Source organism: Notolepis coatsorum (assembly GCF_963971535.1).
Source record: "Notolepis coatsorum genome assembly, chromosome: 8".
Lineage (NCBI taxonomy): Eukaryota > Metazoa > Chordata > Actinopteri > Aulopiformes > Paralepididae > Notolepis > Notolepis coatsorum.
In genome coordinates this window covers 42160321-42178258 of record NC_140172.1, presented here as the reverse complement: position 1 = coordinate 42178258, position 17938 = coordinate 42160321, and the positions used below count along the sequence as shown (strand labels likewise).

The 17938-nt window shown below is 47.8% G+C and overlaps 1 protein-coding gene across 1 annotated transcript in view; it reads right to left on the bottom strand.

Annotated features, from left to right (window-relative positions):
* slc13a2 (solute carrier family 13 member 2) overlaps positions 1 to 17938 on the bottom strand; it is a gene marked incomplete at both ends in the record, with an annotated part of 51233 nt that overhangs the window by 14421 nt on the left and 18874 nt on the right. Inside the window, 3 exons of the mRNA XM_084320392.1 lie at positions 6424 to 6546; positions 13245 to 13406; positions 13711 to 13995. Coding sequence (XP_084176518.1) covers positions 6424 to 6546; positions 13245 to 13406; positions 13711 to 13995 — 570 coding nt within the window. The remainder of the gene's footprint in view (positions 1 to 6423; positions 6547 to 13244; positions 13407 to 13710; positions 13996 to 17938) is intronic.

Here is a 17938-nt window from a genome sequence, read left to right as displayed (position 1 = left end):
TTTTTGCCTCTAGCTTTTAGCTTCTTAGCCCCCCTCTGGAACCTGTTAAACTGTCTGTTTTTCCGGTCACAGAGTGGTTTGCCTACCTACCGGCGTGCTTCTTTTTTTTCTACACCGACCATCCCGGTGTTGTCGCCGAACTCAAGCGGCACCATCTATCACCCGCCAGGCTGCCACAGCTTCCCACCTCCGTACGAGTGCTTCATGGCTAGAAGCTAGCGTCATGATCGGCTCTTCCTCCTTCGGAATGCGGCTATATTCCATCTCGCAGCTGCTGCGACTCAACTGCACACATATTCCAACCTGCCTTCCAACCATCAAACAACTGAAACTCCTTCCCCGGCCCCGGTACTTCCACAGGAGTGCCCAGAGGAAAGTTGTTTACACGCAGCAACAGCAGCACGGAGCCCCATTGCTTGGTCAGTCAATCCCCACTGTCGCAGTGGTGCGACGTCATCAGAGCGCTCCCTCTCTGCAGCCTTGTAGCTCCGTGAACATTACGAGCACTAGGTGGCACAGAAAACACGGAATGGATTCCAGTGTTTTACGGCCCCTCCAAAAACACACAACACCGTCCACTGTTAAAATAGAACTTTTAAACGTTCGATCCCTCACATCAAATTCCTGCTCCATCCATGAGCACATTCTGGACAGAGGGATAGACGTAATGTGTCTTTGTGAGACTTGGCATCAGCCAGGGACCTACTCTGTCCTGAATGAAGCCTGCCCCCCCGGTTACACCTACCTAGAGAAAGCCCGCAGTACTGGGCGACGTGGCGGCGGTGTGGCCATTCTACATCGAGGTGGAATAGAGCTGACCCCCCTCCCCCTGCCCCAGCCCTCCTCATTCGAATGCCTTGCTGCAAGGTGCAAACCCCCCTTCCCCATGACCATACTGGTCATCTACCGGCCTCCCAAACCAAACCCAGCATTTATTCCCGAAATACATGACCTCCTAACCACCCTCTGTACTACATCTGCAAACATGATAATTCTCGGTGACATCAACATTCATGTTGACACCCCCTCATGCCACTCTGTTTCAGAGTTTCTACAAATGCTGGACAGTGTCAATCTGACACAGCACGTGCACGTCCCCACACATGACAGGGGGCACACACTTGACCTTGTGATTTTCTGACCCTGCTGCCCCTATTAACAACTTGTGTGTATATGACCCAGGCATGTCGGATCACATGGCCGTTTCCATGGATATGCTGTCCCCCCCCCCCACCCATTCAAAGCCCAAGCGCCAGATATGTTTCAGAAACATAAAAAACATCAACCTGGATGCTCTGGCCTTGGATCTTCAACATCTTGCCCCTCCTGCCCTCTCCTCAGCCAGTGACTCGGTAGGCTATTACAACAAAGCCCTGAGTGGCCTCCTGGATGTTCACGCCCCCGTGAAATCCAAGATGGTCACCTTCTCACGCTCTGCCCCGTGGTACACCAGCGAGCTGAGGGAGATGAAGGTGGCTGGCCGTGTCCTTGAGCGACGCCTCACTGCGTCGGGACTCACCGTGCACAGAGAGGTCTACAGAGAGCACCAAAAGGCCTACTCCAAAGCCCTGAAGGACGCTCGGTCATGGTTCTACTCCAACATCATCAACAATAGCCCCGGCAATTCTAAACAGCTTTTTTCCACCATACACCACCTCCTCAAACCCAAAACCCAGGCACACAGAGAGACCACTGAGAAGCGATGTAATGACTTCATGTAATTTTTCACATCCAAGGTTGAGGGCATCCGCTCTCTCCTTCCCGGCTCCTCTTCCTCACCTGCTCCACCTGCTGTCTTACAGCCTGAAGTCTCCCAGCTCCTCCGCTGTTTCAGCGACACCACGCAGCGTGAGGTCGAGGCCATCATCGGGAGGATGAAGTCATCCACGTGTGCTCTGGATCCCCTCCCCACAGCCCTGGTGAAAGCCAACATCCGCACTATTGGTCCCCTTATGACCAGCACCATCAACCTCTGCTTGCAGACTGGCCACGTTCCGCCTGCCCTCAAAACTGCCATCATCACCCCCCTCCTGAAGAAACCCACCCTGGACCCAGAGGCCCTCGTCAACTACCGGCCCATCTCCAACCTCCCGTTCCTTTACAAGGTGCTGGAGAAGGTAGTTGCGAAGCAGCTCCTAGCACACCTCGGAGACAACAACATCTTCGAGAAGTTCCAGTCTGGTTTCCGCTCCGCGCACAGTACAGAGACAGCCCTGGTCAGGGTAACCAACGATCTACTGATGGCGGCGGATGCGGGAACCCCATCCATTCTGGTCCTTCTCGACCTATCGGCAGCCTTCGACACGGTGGATCATCCCATTCTACTGGACTGTCTCCACTCCAATGTCGGACTCCGCGACCTAGCCCTTGGCTTATTCCAGTCCCTCTTGGCTGGTCGGACTGAGTGTGTCTCCCTCGGAGGCGCAACATCCTCCAACCACCCTGTCACCTGCGGTGTCCCCCAGGGATCCATCCTCGGCCCCCTGCTGTTCACCCTGTACATGCTCCCCCTCAGCCGCATCATCGGCCGGCACGGTGTGTCTTTCCACTGCTACGCTGACGACACCCAGATATATATCCGGATCACACCATCATCACCTTCACCACCCCCCACACTGACCACTTGCCTGGAGGAGACTAAGGCGTGGATGAACCACAGGTTTCTCCAGGTCAACAGTTCCAAAACACAAGCCATGCTGATCGGTACCCCACACCAGGTCCGGTCAACCACCATCACCACCATCTCCTTCTCCGGTCAGGACATTCCCCTTTCCACCCTTGTCACCAACTTGGGCGTGAAAATGGACCCCCACCTCACATATGATACACACATCAAACACCTCTGCAAGACCTCTTTCTTTCACCTCCGTAACATCACTAAACTCCGCCCCTCACTCACCCTGGCAGATTCGGAGAAACTCGTCCACGCTTTTGTTTCCTCCAGGCTGGACTATTGCAATGCACTCCTCATCAGGATTCCTAGCAAAAGCATTAAAAAACTGCAAACCATCCAGAATGTCGCTGCTAGGATCCTGATGAGGGTGCGCAAATATGATCACATCACCCCCACCCTCAGATCCCTTCACTGGCTCCCCGTGGAACACAGAATTGAGTACAAGGTGTCCCTCCTCACTCACCAGTGCGTACACGGTGGTGCCCCTGCCTATCTCAAGGAACTCCTCACCCCCCAGTCCTCCTCACGTTCCCTCCGCTCCGGCACAGCCTACCTCCTCAAAGCCCCCAGGACTAAACTGCACTCCATGGGTGATCGCGCCTTCTGCTCCGCCGCACCCAGACTTTGGAATGCTCTCCCCATCCACCTGAGAGCACCACAATCCGTCGAGGTTTTTAAAAGGGGCCTAAAAACATTTCTTTTTAACAAGGCTTTTGCCTGAATTTTCTTTTACTTTTATTTTTTACTTCTATTCATTTTACTATTATTTTTATTTTATTTTACTCTTAGGTTCTTCCATTTCACTGGTTGTTAGTATTTTTAATTGTTTTTATTCATTTTAAATTGTTTTATTCATTTAACTTTTGTCTTTATTCTCCTGTAGCACTCTGAGATTCTCACGAATGTAGAGCGCGGTACAAATTTAATCCATTATTATTATTATTATTATTCAAGACCTTAGCGTTCCTAGAATTATGTTTTGTGTGCTTAGTGACTTTGCTCTATACTAACCCTTGTTCTTCGATGTCCAGGACCTCACCTCTCCAGCCTACACCTCGACCATGGATCCTCACCAGCACTCTTTGTTCCCCGTCTCTAGCTCCTCTCACGACCCCTGGACCCTGCTTTCCCCATACATCGATTAAACATTCTAAACCGTTCTATTCTCCTGTGCCTGTGTTCCGCTCCTGGGTTCTAGAAAAACACCTCACCCTAACAAGTTGATCATTGCAAACGTTAATAAATGTTGATTTTGATTTGCCTGCAAAAAGGTACTGTTTGTGATGATTTGCATATATCCACTCTGAATTTATCTGATATCGAGAGAGCCTGATAAGCTGTAAGCCGTATTTCGCCTAAAGGTACATGCCTAAGTAAATGGAAGATTGCTCCACTTCTGCAAGGTCAATTTGCATGTTCTTGGTATCTAGGAACTTCTAGGGACCTGTGGGTATGTATTTCCAGTGTCAGAAATATTGTGTCTGTTACTAGGCTTGAGTAAATTGTAATGAAGAAAAGGAGAATATAAATTATGATTTATGATTTTTGCATCTTTGATCAAAGATTTATACGGGTAGGAGAAAATGCTCACTGAGCTCATTCACCACCTTATTGAGATCATGTGTACAAAAAATCTAAGCAAATGAACCGCGGGAAGATGATTAAACAGAAGGATTTGTAGATACAGTAATTAATGATAATCGATTTTAATTATAAATTCATATTTGACCTTGAACTTGACCTTGACCTTATTATGGCCAAATCATACATCTATGGATAGGGAAAATGCTCATCTTTCCAATGGCAGGGCTGAATCTGGATCATGTCAATTGCCCTTTCAGGTGACAAAATCCGTTCAGCGGTTCTCGAGTTACATGCCGATATGTGAGGCGTGCCCCAAAGTACGCAAAAGTACACATTACCACCCCCGACTCCCGGGGCTGTAGCTCCGTCAATCATTTGGCAATCTCGAACATCTTTACACACGGTTGTAGCCAATGAGTGTGGCTTTCCAATGATATCCCATGATATGATAATACGGTCTCTATTGATCAATTTATGATAAAGAAAAGCAAAAACCTATAGGGGGACCTTAAGGCTTAACAGGTTGAATATATCTTGGCATCTGGCTTGATGAGAAATGTACATTTAAATGCCATGTTGATTTGTTAGCCATGCTAGTGATCTAAATAATCAATCCATGCCAAAGCTAGATATGTAAAATGTGAAAGACTCACACTCACAGCCATGCTGATTTGGCAAAACGGCATCCAGCCGTTTTCGTTTGAAACAACTTTTAGTCAGGGGAATGCCATGGGTTGAGCCTCGTCGTATTCTTTTAGCGCAGAGGCTTGCGCAGGTCCGGGGCGAGTGTAGTCTTTTACCAACAAACTTGCAGTTCCGCATTCGGGTTCTGCGATCTGATTGGCCACTGACATACGCTCTCTCTATGCCCAAACAGCGCGTTGCGCTAGTTCTGCCTCTAACCTCTAACAGCCTGCTACAGTAGCATTATCCAATTCATATCAATCGAAATAACGTATTGTTTTCATCTCTATATTAACGTGATTCCATCAACACAACATAAATGTTCAAAACACAACAAGACAGTTTGCATCACTTCCCACGGTATTGGGTCTTTGGGTGAATACTTCATTGGCGGGGAAGAAGAACACTGATAGCGGTGTGTGGACCGTCCTGCGAGCTCCAGGCCACCGCCCCGCGAGCCCCACAGGACTAGACCAGGTCGAATTTTAGGCGCACGGGAAGCAAGTCTCGCGGGGAGGTGGTCTGGGGCTCGCAGGATGGTCCACACACCGCTATCAGTGTTCTTCTTCCCCGCCAATGAAGTATTCACCCAAAGACCCAATACCGTGGCAACAACTACCGCACTACCGGTAGAATAAGTGCCGAGAACCGTGGGAAGTGATGCAAACTGTCTTGTCGTGTTTTGAACATTTATGTTGTGTTGATGGAATCACGTTAATATAGAGAGATGAAAACAATACGTTATTTCGATTGATATGAATTGGATAACGCTAGCAGGCTGCAGGCTGTTAGAGGTTAGAGGCAGAACTAGCGTAACTAGCTGTTTGGGCGTAGAGAGAGCGTACGTCAGTGGCCAATCAGATCGCAGAACCCGAACGCGGAACTGCAAGTTTGTTGGTAAAAGACTACATGCATCCGGGGCAACTTAGTCACGTGACTCAGTTGGTATTGCTGATCATACTCGCTCTGCTGATTGGCTTACACTTAAGGTTACTAGAGTTTGCCCTAAATTAGGAAAATCTGCTTTTAGTTTCTGTGCTTCAGAAACATGGAATGTTTTGCAATGCACTTTAAAACCAAATGCTTTTTTTATTTTTTTATTATTGTGTTTTGTATTTCTCTACGACCGTCATTGTAAATGAGAGCTTGTTCTCAATGATCCTTCAAGATTAAATAAAGATTGAATGTATAATGACTGTATATATACCGGTAGTATGAGTTTAAATATAGTATTATTTACTCCTCATTGTGCTTTCCTGAAACAATTGAATCCTCGAGATGCAGATCTATCATGTTGTTTTAGTTCTCCCCCAGGCAGCACCATGGCTGATCTACACTGTGGAAAAGACTATGGGATTGAAGCTAATTGTCATGTTATCGAAAATTGTTTGACCGTTGAATCGTTGCCCTAGTGATCACAATCTAATTGCAAGGTCAATGGCAATTCCTACCCCTTGTGGTAACAGATCAGGGGGTCTTACTTGAAGCCCAAGTACAAGAACTGGAGCCAGAGCCAAGATAAGACCAGCATAATCAGCATGTTGGGGAGGGCGAAGGCAAACCAGCTGGCAAAGTTGATCACATCACCATTCTTGGGGAAGAGCCTGCCGTTCGTAGAATAGGGGATGTGGAGATGAGGGGATGAGGAGATGAGGGGATGAGGAGATGAGGAGATGAGGGGATGAGGAGATGAGGGGATGAAGAGATGAGGGGATGAGGGGATGAGGGGATGAGGGGATGAGGAGATGAGGGGATGAGGAGATGAGGGGATGAGGAGATGAGGGGATGAGGGGATGAGGAGATGAGGGGGTGAGGGAATGAGGGAATGGCAGGAAAAAGAGAAGGGAAGAAAAGGAGAAAAAAAAAGAAAAGAAGTACATATTGTTAATTTGTATCTGAAGTCAAATATTTTATTATTATTGGTTGTGTATTATTGATACATCACAGTCCTGACATTACATCCTTGTCGTGTCGTACATGCTAAATTGCTTTTATGAGCACCTTACTTGTGTCATAATCTGAACTCTCTGAACAATCCTCTGCCGCCCCGTGGCGGTCTGTTCGTGCTACTACAGGCACAGGCAACCTCCCTGTGGTTACATTGTTGTCTGGAGCCTGTTGACTGTAATTGCTAATGTCCTCCCCTGTCTGGGGATGTTTATGTTCCAGTGAGCCCCTTGTTATTTAGCCCTGTTTTCCCAGTGTTGTTATGTTTACTATGTTTATTCCTGCCTGTTAGTTTAGTGTCTAGTCTCCTTCCCTTGTATTCGTGTGTATTGATATTCTTGTGTCCTAGCCTGTCAGCCCCCAGCTGTTCCTTGTCAATTAATTAGTACCTGTATTCATGCCGCCCCCTGTCTACTAGTGTCGCGCCATTGTTTTGTTGTTCACCCCAGCACCTTTCCGTGCTGTTCTGCCTACCTTGTGTTCCCCTCGTGAAAGCCTTGTATTCCTGTATTTCCTCGTGAGTCCGTTCCTCTATTTTCTAGTCCACGTTTTCCAGCTTGGCTGAGGTTTTCTTTCATGCTTACAGTTCGGTTTTGTTTTGTACCCCCTGTAACGTGTACCTTTGTGTTCTACTGTGCAGTAAAGCCCTTTCATTGCACCTACTCTGTCGACTCTGCCTTCTCTCTCATTACCATTGTCCAGCATTTGGGTTCTATCACCTCCCCTCACCGCAAACCCTAACAGAATGGCGCGACCAAGCCTGAACCCAGCGGGCAAGAAGAGAGACATTGCTGCTCGCTATGGAGATATTCCTCGAGGGAGATTTTTTCTCCTCGTCCTCGGAGGAGAGGTGGACCATGTACACGCTGCTCACCTCCGTGAGTGAGAGCGAGTGCAGCGCGGAGCAGGCGCTTCAGCTGGAGGCACATGGCCGGGTGATCGTAGGGTTGCTTCGGGCGCTCTGGACCCCTGCCCTCAGCGAAGTCATTGCTACCAGCACGTCCTCCCCCGCAAGTAAGGCCCCTAACGCTACCGCAGCAACGGCTAGTTTAGCCCCTGTATCCAACACAGCCCAGGCGACTAGCACTGCCACTAGCCTAGCTCCCGTAGCTAGTACAGCTAGCCCCCTCTCTGCTAACACAGCCCAGGCTACTAGCACAGCCGCTAGCCTAGCTCCTGTAGCTAGTGCAGCTAGCCCCCTCTCTGCTAACACAGCCCAGGCTACTAGCACGGCCTCTAGCCTAGCTCCCGTAGCTAGTGCAGCTAGCAGAACCTCCGTCCCCACAGCTAAGACTATGGTTTCTTCTGTTAGGAGACTCAGTGTAGGCTCGTTCTCTACCACTAGCTTACTCCCTCCTGCTACTGCTAGCGAGGCTTCTGCAACTGGCAGAACCTTTGGTGATAGAGCAGCCTCTGCAGTAGCTACCTACCTAGCTGCCCTCACGTGCACAGGCCCTATAGCTAACGTAGCCTCAGATTCTGGGACCGCCCCTTCGGCCGGCATGGCCTCTGTGGTTAGCACCTGCTGCTAGTGTAGCCTCGGTAGCTACCGCCTCAGTCCAGTCTGCTAGAGCCCCGTCTGCTAGCGTAGCACGCACTGCTAGTCTCAGAAGGCTAGCAAAGCTAAGAAGGCTAGCAAAGCTAAGAAGGCTAGCAAAGCTAAGAAGACTAGCATAGTCCTTCCTGCTAGTGTAACCCCTACAGCTAGCACCTTAGCCCTTCCTGCTAGTGTAGCATCTACAGCTAGCACCTTAGCCCTTCCTGCTAGTGTAGCATCTACAGCTAGCACCTTAGCCCCTCCCGCTAGTGTAGCCTCTACAGCTAGCTCCTTGGCCCTTCTTGCTAGTGTAGCATCTACAACTAGCACCATAGCCCTCTCTGCTAGTATAGCGTCCCCTACTGGTCCCGTAGCCCCCCTCTGGGACAGGTTTCATGAGGCACATTCCATTTTACAAGAATTCCTGGGCAATTATTCTCTGGCCTGCAGTCTGGAGGAGCGAATGAGCGCTTATCGCCTGGTGTTCTCCATGATGAAGTGGAGTCCTGGAAGAGCATGTGAACTCCGGTTACTGGCCGGGAACATGTTTAGGGTGCTTTTCCAGGACCCCAACTCCCCAGCCGACTGCCAGGCTGCTAACCCTGTCAGGCCCTTTGCAGGTAGCTTAGCCTCTACAGTGAACCAGGACTTAACTGCTAGCTTAGCGTCTGCTGCTAGCATAGCCCCTAGAGCTGGTTCAGCCCCTGTAGCTTCTGCAGCTTCCCCCCTGACTTCACCTACTAGTGTAGCCCTGCCTGCTAGTGTAGGTACTGCAGCTGGCACTTCAGTTTTCCCCGCTAGTGTAGCACCTATAGCTAGCACCCGAACCCTCTCGGCTAGTGTACCCTCTACAGCTAGCACAGGCCCTGCAGCTAGCACTGCCCAGGCAGCTAACCTAGCCCCCGCTAGTGTAGCCCTTGCAGCTAGCACAGGTCCTGCAGCTAGCACTACCCAGGTAACTAGTCCAGTCCCTACTGCTAGCATAGTTTCCACAGCTAGCATGGCCTCCTCTGCTGGTGAAGCCTCTACTGCCAGCATGGCCCCAGTTGTTAGCATAGCTACTGCTAGCACCTTAGCCCCATCTGCTAGCGTAGTTCGTACTGCTAGCAAGTCTCTGAGAGCTAGTAAGTCTAGGAAAGCTAGCATAGCCTCACCTGCCAGAGTACCTACTGCTAACACCTCAGCTCTGCCTGCTAGCCCCACTGTGTGTGTAGCTCATTCAGCTAGCTTGTCTCCCACTGCTAGGACTGCCCCTTCAGCTAGCAAGGTCAGTCTCCCTGGACCCGCCCCGTTGGCTAACCCCATGGTTCCTACAGCTAGCCCCACTGTGTGTAGCTCATTCAGCTAGCTTGTCTCCCACTGCTAGGACTGCCCCTTCAGCTAGCAAGGTCAGTCTCCCTGGAGCCGCCCCATTGGCTAACCCCATGGTTCCTACAGCTAGCCCCACTGTGTGTGTAGCTCATTCAGCTAGCTTGTCTCCCACTGCTAGGACTGCCCCTTCAGCTAGCAAGGTCAGTTTCCCCACTGCTAGGACTGCCCCTTCAGCTAGCAAGGTCAGTTTACCTGGAGCCGCCCCGTCGGCTAACCCCATGGTCTCAACAGCTAGTACAGCCCTGTCTGCTAGCTTAGCCCCTGCAGCTGACCAGGCTTCCACAGTTAGTCCAGCCCCGTCTGCTAGCTTAGCCCCTGCAGCTAACCAGACCTCAACAGCTAGTATAGCCCTGTCTGCTAGCTCAGCCCCTGCAGTTTGCCAGGCTCCCACAGCTAGGACTGCCCCGTCAGCTAGCTCGTTCCCTATGGCCCCTGTTCCTCCTCCGGCTCCCGGGGAGACCCCGACGTCTAGTCCGGGTCATGCTCCTGCTCCTGTCCCCGGGGAGTAGCCTGCCTCCGGCTTCTCGCCTGGTCCCGTCTCAACGTCCGGCCCGGCCTCCGCGCCCGGCCCTTCCTCGTCATCTGGTCCGGCTCTCACGTCGGGTCTCGTCTCTACGTCTGGTCCCGGCCCCTCGTCTGGTCCCAGCTCCTCGTCTGGTCCCGACTCCTCGTCTGGTCCCGGCTCCTCGTCTGGTCCCGGCTCCTTGTCTGGTCCCGGCCCTTCGTCTGATCCCGGCTCCTCGTCTGGTCCCGGCTCCTCGTCTGGCCCAGCCCTGCTCCGTGGTCTACGCCATGGTCTATGCCGTGGTCTACGCCGTGGTCTGCGCTGTGGTCAACGCCGAGGTCTGAACTGAGGTCTACGCCGCGTGGGACCCCCGTCCGGGGTCCTGCGCCCAGTCCCGAGATCTGCACCTGGAGTGTCCCCCGTCCGGGGTCCTACTCCGGGGTTGTCGCCTTCGCCCCTCTTCTCCGGGCCCCCTGGTTCGGTCCCGAGGTCTGCACCGGGAGTGGCCCCCGTCCGGGGTCCTGCTCCGGGGTTGTCGCCCTCGCCCCTTTGTTCCGGGCCCCCTCACCGGGCCCCTGTTCCCATCTCCAGCCCCCCTCACCGGGCCTCTGTCCCCGTCTCCAGCCCCCCTCACCGGGCCCCTGTCCCCGTCTCCAGCCCCCCTCACCGGGCCCCTGTCCCCATCTCCAGCCTCCCTCTCCGGGCCTCTGTCCCCCTCTCCAGTGCCCCTGGTCCCGTGCCCTGTGCGCCCTTCTCCGGGCTCCCCTCTGGTCCTGTTCCCTGGCCCCCCTGCTACTGTGCCCCTCCTGGGTTCTTTTCTCCGCCCCCCAGCTCCAGTTTTCCGTGTCCTCGTCCCCATTATTTTCCGGAGTCTCGGCCCTTCGCCCTGCCTGTCCCTGGTCGGTCTTGTGGGTCGTCTGGGAGCCGCCCGTTCGGGGGGGGGGGTACTGTCATAATCTGAACTCTCTGAACAATCCTCTGCCGCACCCTGGCGGTCTGTTCGCGCTACTACAGGCACAGGCAACCTCCCTGTGGTTACATATTGTCTGGAGCCTGTTGACTGTAATTACTAATGTCCTCCCCTGTCTGGGGATGTTTATGTTCCAGTGAGCCCCTTGTTATTTAGCCCTGTTTTCCCAGTGTTGTTATGTTTACTATGTTTATTCCTGCCTGTTAGTTTAGTGTCTAGTCTCCTTCCCTTGTATTCGTGTGTATTCATAATCTTGTGTCCTAGCCTAGTCAGCCCCCAGCTGTTCCTTGTCAATTAATTAGTACCTGTATATATTCATGCCGCCCCCTGTCTACTAGTGTCACGCCATTGTTTTGTTGTTCACCCCAGCACCTTTCCGTGCTGTTCTGCCTACCTTGTGTTCCCCTCGTGAAAGCCTTGTATTCCTGTATTTCCTCGTGAGTCCATTCCTCTATTTTCTAGTCCACGTTTTCCAGCTTGGCTGAGGTTTTCTTTCATGCTTACAGTTCGGTTTTGTTTTGTACCCCTGTAACGTGTACCTTTGTGTTCTACTGCGCAGTAAAGCCCTTTCATTGCACCTACTCCGTCGACTCTGCCTTCTTTCTCATTACCATTGTCCAGCATTTGTGTTCTATCACCTCCCCTCGCCACAAACCCTAACAACTTGAGTTGTCCCTTAAGAAAAACTATAGAGGTAGTGCCTTACTTGTCTAATTATTCCTTATCTTCTTGTCTCTCTCTGGAGAAGACGATAAGCTAATTTCCCAAAATGTTGGTGTGTTCTTTTAAGGATAAGCTTAAGGGTAGTGCCGGCGGCAAGAGACTCCGGTCTCGACTCCCGGTGTGAGCATTGCCTGCGGCTTGGGCCAGTCGCCATACTATCTCAATTGGCAGCTGGTGGAAAGTCGATGGGTGGGGATTGTACGTTGTGGACAGCGACTCCTACAGGTCAGTTGGGTGACGCCTGCACAGCAGAGACAGGAAGTATCGGGGGCAGCGTGAGCCTCCCACGCGTTACTCCTCGCCACTGAGAGTCCGTGCTGTCTGGTGAAAAGATGTGACAGGCTGCCTCCTCGTGTACCAGAGGGGACACGTGATGCAAGGCTTCTATCCTCACTACAACCGAGCAGTGGGGGGCATAGTCTAGTAACGTTCAAGACAGGGGAGGGGAGAATTGGCAATACGAAATTGGGATGGGAGAAAAATTGAAAAATAAGGAGAAAAAGTGGATAAAAAAAAAAGCTTAAGGGTAGTGCCTTACTTGTCTGGTTGTCCCTTAAGGACAAGGTTAGGGGTAGTGCATTACTTGTCTAGTTGTCCCTTAAGGATACGGTTAGAGGTAGTGCCTTACTTGTCTATTTGTCCCTAAGGATACGGTTAGAGGTATGTCCTTACTTGTCTAGTTGTCCCTTAAGGATAAGGTTGGGGTATGTCCTTACTTGTCTAGTTGTCCCTAAGGATACGGTTAGAGGTAGTGCATTACTTGTCTATTTGTCCCTAAGGATACGGTTAGAGGTAGGTCCTTACTTGTCTAGTTGTCCCTTAAGGATAAGGTTGGGGTATGTCCTTACTTGTCTAGTTGTCCCTTAAGGATAATGTTGGGGGTAGTGCCTTACTTGTCTATTTGTCCCTAAGGATACGGTTAGAGGTAGTGCATTACTTGTCTATTTGTCCCTTAAGGATACGGTTAGAGGTAGTGCATTACTTGTCTAGTTGTCCCTTAAGGATACGGTTAGAGGTAGTGCATTACTTGTCTAGTTGTCCCTAAGGATACGGTTAGAGGTAGGTCCTTACTTGTCTAGTTGTCCCTTAAGGATAATGTTGGGGGTAGTGCCTTACTTGTCTAGTTGTCCCTTAATGATACGGTTAGGGGTAGTGCCTTACTTGTCTGGTTGTCCCTTAAGGATAATGTTAGGGGTAGTGCATTACTTGTCTAGTTATCCCTAAGGATACGGTTGGGGTAGGTCCTTACTTGTCTAGTTGTCCCTTAAGGATAAGGTTGGGGGTAGTGCCTGTGAGGGTGGCCGTGCCTCCAATGCTGGCAGCGTAACACACACTCAGACTCATCCCTTTAGTTAGCTCTTCGTACTTCTGATCCCTCGCTTTTTTCCTTCTCTCCATTGGTGAGTCTGTGCTGGATTCCTTGTTGTGTTTCTCATCTGGAGGCCCGAGAGTAAGGTGGGTTGAAGGTGAGGAATTAGCTGTTTAGAAAGGGGAGGTAAGTGAAGGAGCAAGTTATTAATGCCTCAACCAGACAAAAACATTTAACAATTCTGTCTAATTAGCTAAAACGTACTTCAAAGTAAAAAAATCCTGAATCCATCCATCTGCCCATCCATCCATCTGTCCATCCATCCATCTGTCCATTCATCCATCTGCCCATCCATCCACCCATCCATCCATCCATCCACCCACTCGCCCTTGTCTGTCATTCCTACTTACGTTCTACATTGTCCAGCTGAGTGATGACGACCTCCTCATCCTCCTCTGTCACTTCCTGTATAGTTTCCTGTTTAGTTTCCTGTTTAGTTTGTCTGGTCTGGAGCTCGAAGGCGTGGTTGTCTTCCCCCGCGGGCTGGAGCTCTCGCTCGTCCGCCCGCGCCTCTGTGGCTTTCAGCTGTTGCAGCACCGCCGATGCGATGGGCAGCATCATGGCTGTGGTGGCTGTGTTACTGATCCACATGGATAGGAAGGCTGACACGATCATGAACCCCATCATCAACCTGGGTTAGGGGTGGTGGTGGGGTAGTGGGAGGGGCATGACATATGATTAAAGGACAAATGGTTAATTGCTACAAACCCAACCTCCCTCAAAGTTCTATCAAATTGAAGATCTCCTCCACTGGAAAACGTGTTTAGTTTATTATGGTGACCTCCTCTTGGAACCGGGCCCTCATTTATCAAGAATGCGTAGAAAGTGTTCGCGTAGAAAGTGTTCTATTTTCGTTCTCAAGCACAGAATTTAGAATGTGTGTACGCACAGAAAAATCTGGATTTATCAAACGTACGTACACAGGTTCTACGCACACTCCGTATTGATAAATACCATTTGTTCTACGCTCCGCACTCGTGCACGGTTTTACGTATTTGCATATAGAACCGCCCATAATTAACCATATACGGTAATGGAACACCCCCATGAAATGTGGAAAAGTGGACTAAGCCGAGGGAAGCGTGTTATGGGAGAAATACGCGACAGGCTGACAGAGACGTGTACACGTACGGTGATGTCGGATATGATATCTATTAACCATTGCTGCCTGGGCAGCGCAAACACTAATAAAGACCGTGCTGGAATATGACTGCCTTTTCCCGTTTCGTTCGATTAATACCCAGGGATTAAAGTTCTCCTCAATTTTATTCCAAATCGTGATGGATTTTCCGTAAATGTTCTACCTGCATATGATTTGTAGAGGCATACAATCTATTTTGATGTCGGTATTAGGTAGCCTATATAAACAATAATACAAGAGCATATACAAGAACAATGAATCTCACTGCCATGTATGATGTAGCCTACGCCAGTAGCCTGCCTATATGTGATCAATACAAACTTGAACTTGAATTCCATCATCATATTTATATGTTGTGTCTGTCCACTATGTTTGTTACTTTGTTATTCCCCCCCCCCTATCTATGTAAGTGACCTTGGGTCTCTTGAAAGGCGCTATATAAAATGAAGCTATTATTATTATTATTATTATTATTATTATTATTATTATTATTATTATTATTATTATTATTATTATTATTATTATTATTATTATTATTATTATTATTATTATTATTATTATTATTATTATAATTATTATTATTATTATTATTATTATTATTATTATTATTATTATTATCACGTCTGTGCGGGAGCTCATAAATAGACTGTTAGTATCAGTGAAGTTTCAACGGAGGTCATCTATTCTAAAGAATTTCGTTGTGACCAATCTTATTTGGAAGCATGACACACAAAATAATAGTATTTCGCTTTTTATTTGAAACAATATTTAATCGCGTTTGGAGGTGGGTGTTCTGCGTCTGACCCCCCCCCCCCCCCCGTGCCAAACAAGCAGGCCAACCTCTTGTTCGAGCGTGAGCCCGTTATAATTACACTACTGTCGCTATTTTACAATGAACTATAATGAATTACGGTTCATACAGAACACGCGCCAGTGTTGGAAGTAATGCACGGAAGCTTATTTCCGCGTTGCAATAATAATATTCTACCGCCGGGCGCCAGGTACGCACAAAGTCAAGCACACGTTCAAATTGATCACACAAAGTCACACACTTTGCTTAGAAATTATCGTACGCACGGGTTATGCACATATCTGTGCGTATACGCACCATTGATAAATGAGGGCCATGACTTTTGACTATATACAGATTGTTTGTTGTGCAGAAGCTGTCAACCAGAACTTGTCACACATGTGATGTCACTAATAAGTTGAACCTATCATGGTCCAATGTGTGGTAACTTGACACCTTTAGCTTCAGCAGACACAGAAATGTGAGTAGGTATTGACATTGTCCTGAATGAATATAAGCTGCCAACTTGGAAAATTGTAAATTTCAATGGTTCCTTTTTATCCATTTGCATATTCACATTCTTGCACATTGTTCCTTGCATTCTCAATGAGGGTAAAGGTGTAGAGATGCTTCTAAGCCATTTTCAGTAGATTATCAAACTATTTGTTGGAAAAAACACATTTATACAAATAGTTATTCAATATAGAACATTATTTAAGGGTTTAAAATACATCCATATGTTTAAGTACTTGATATTAAATGTACTCAAGCATCAAAAGTCAAATAACTTGTTCTGCATCAAGTACTCATGTTTCAGTGTGGAGAGGCGTTCCATCTGTGATGCATTCACTTCTAGACAGAGGGCTGGTGAGCCACGTAAAATTACCCTGATGGTGTCCTCTAACTGTTCCACACACGATGTGAAAATCCACATAAAATATATACCTAGGTAAATGGAATATTGCTCCACTTCTACAAGGGCTATTTGCATATTCTTGGTATCTAGGTACATCTATGGACCTCAGGGAATGTATTCACAGTGTCAGAAATATTGTGTCTATTACTAGGCTTGCTTAAATTGTGATGAAACAAAGGAGAATATGAATTATGATTTTTCTTTGCATCTTTGACAGTGAATAACACCATGATAATAATGACCAAACTTAAAAAAACGGCCACTGACCTTATCCTCTTGAGATCATGTGTACAAAAAATCTAAGGAAATTAATAAAGGGAAGATGATAAAACCGAAGGTTCTGTAGATACAGTACTGAATTCTCCCATCCGGACCAATGCAATTTTAAATATTATCATAGAATATAGAATAGATGCTTATACATTACCTTATTATAGCCAATTCGCACATTTATATATATATATATACATATATTATCTTTCAAATGCCCGAGTTCAATTTGGATTTAGTATCACCAGGCGTGCATAAGAACAGATAATGATATCTACTGTAATCTAGTGTACTTTTAAATTTTCCCCACAGTGCAACCGTTTTGAAACTAATTTCAGATCTAATTGTTCCTACATACTAACAATAGGGAGGAGAAACTAACTGTGTTTCAATATTTGTCAAAAACGTTACCTTTTGTGGCTTATTATCGCGAATAATAACAGTTATTGACATAAATCATAATTCAACTCTGAACTTTGAACCCCCATAGAACTTGCCAGGAAGTGTAGTTCGGAAAAATTCCAACGCTGGTCGACAGCTATGCATGTCCTCTACGAAATGGCCACAAAAAGACTACAATTCCCATGGTTCAAAATGTCCATTTTCGTTTCAAGCTTGGAATGGACGATCGAAATTCGAAAACTTAAAACTATCTTTTAACACTTTTAACCTATTGCTAAACTAACGTATTGATGATAATATACATTCTACATGCTTTTGTGACATGTTAGTGATGTTAATACTTGAAAAAGTTTGATTTTAAAATCGCTAATTTTTTGCATCACTCTGAAAAATATGGATCTATGATCATAATGTAATTTAGGGGTCGGTACCGACCCTGGGGGGTGGAACAGGTTGGTTCGTTCAAAGTTAAAAAGTTATGAATTTATTGTGTAATCTTGTATAAAGGATACAAATAAATACTGTTACTAAATGTTTTGGATCACTATCCTATGGTGTATGACAGTCCAGTCAATAATTGCGAACCAAAAATAAATAAAGTCTTCCGAGCAAGTAAAATGAAATAAGTTAACTAAAGCTTGAGCCTGTGATGCCATTATCACAGTATACAAATCTGGAGCTGCTTCATAGGAAATTACCAGAGAAAATACGCTGTGGACCCACAGAATGTTGTATTCTATGTGTTGAGCTGTCAGTTTTGCACCAGAAAATCCCCCTGAGTTTCACTACAGTTACCTTTAGCATCTTTTCCCAATTCTTTCTCCATGGAGCAGCTCATACTTGTCAAATTATTTTATTTTATGTAGGGACACCCACACATATGCAACCAGGGGCAGTTTAACCAACATTAAACTGTGCAAATTTAAGAGCTCAATGGGGTAAAATACCTTCCAGTACTCAGCAGCTTGTGAGTGGAATAAACTGCCAGTGTCTATAAAAAGTATTGGCTCAGATAGACATTTTAAACAGGCTGGCTTAGTCACTCTGGATAAAGA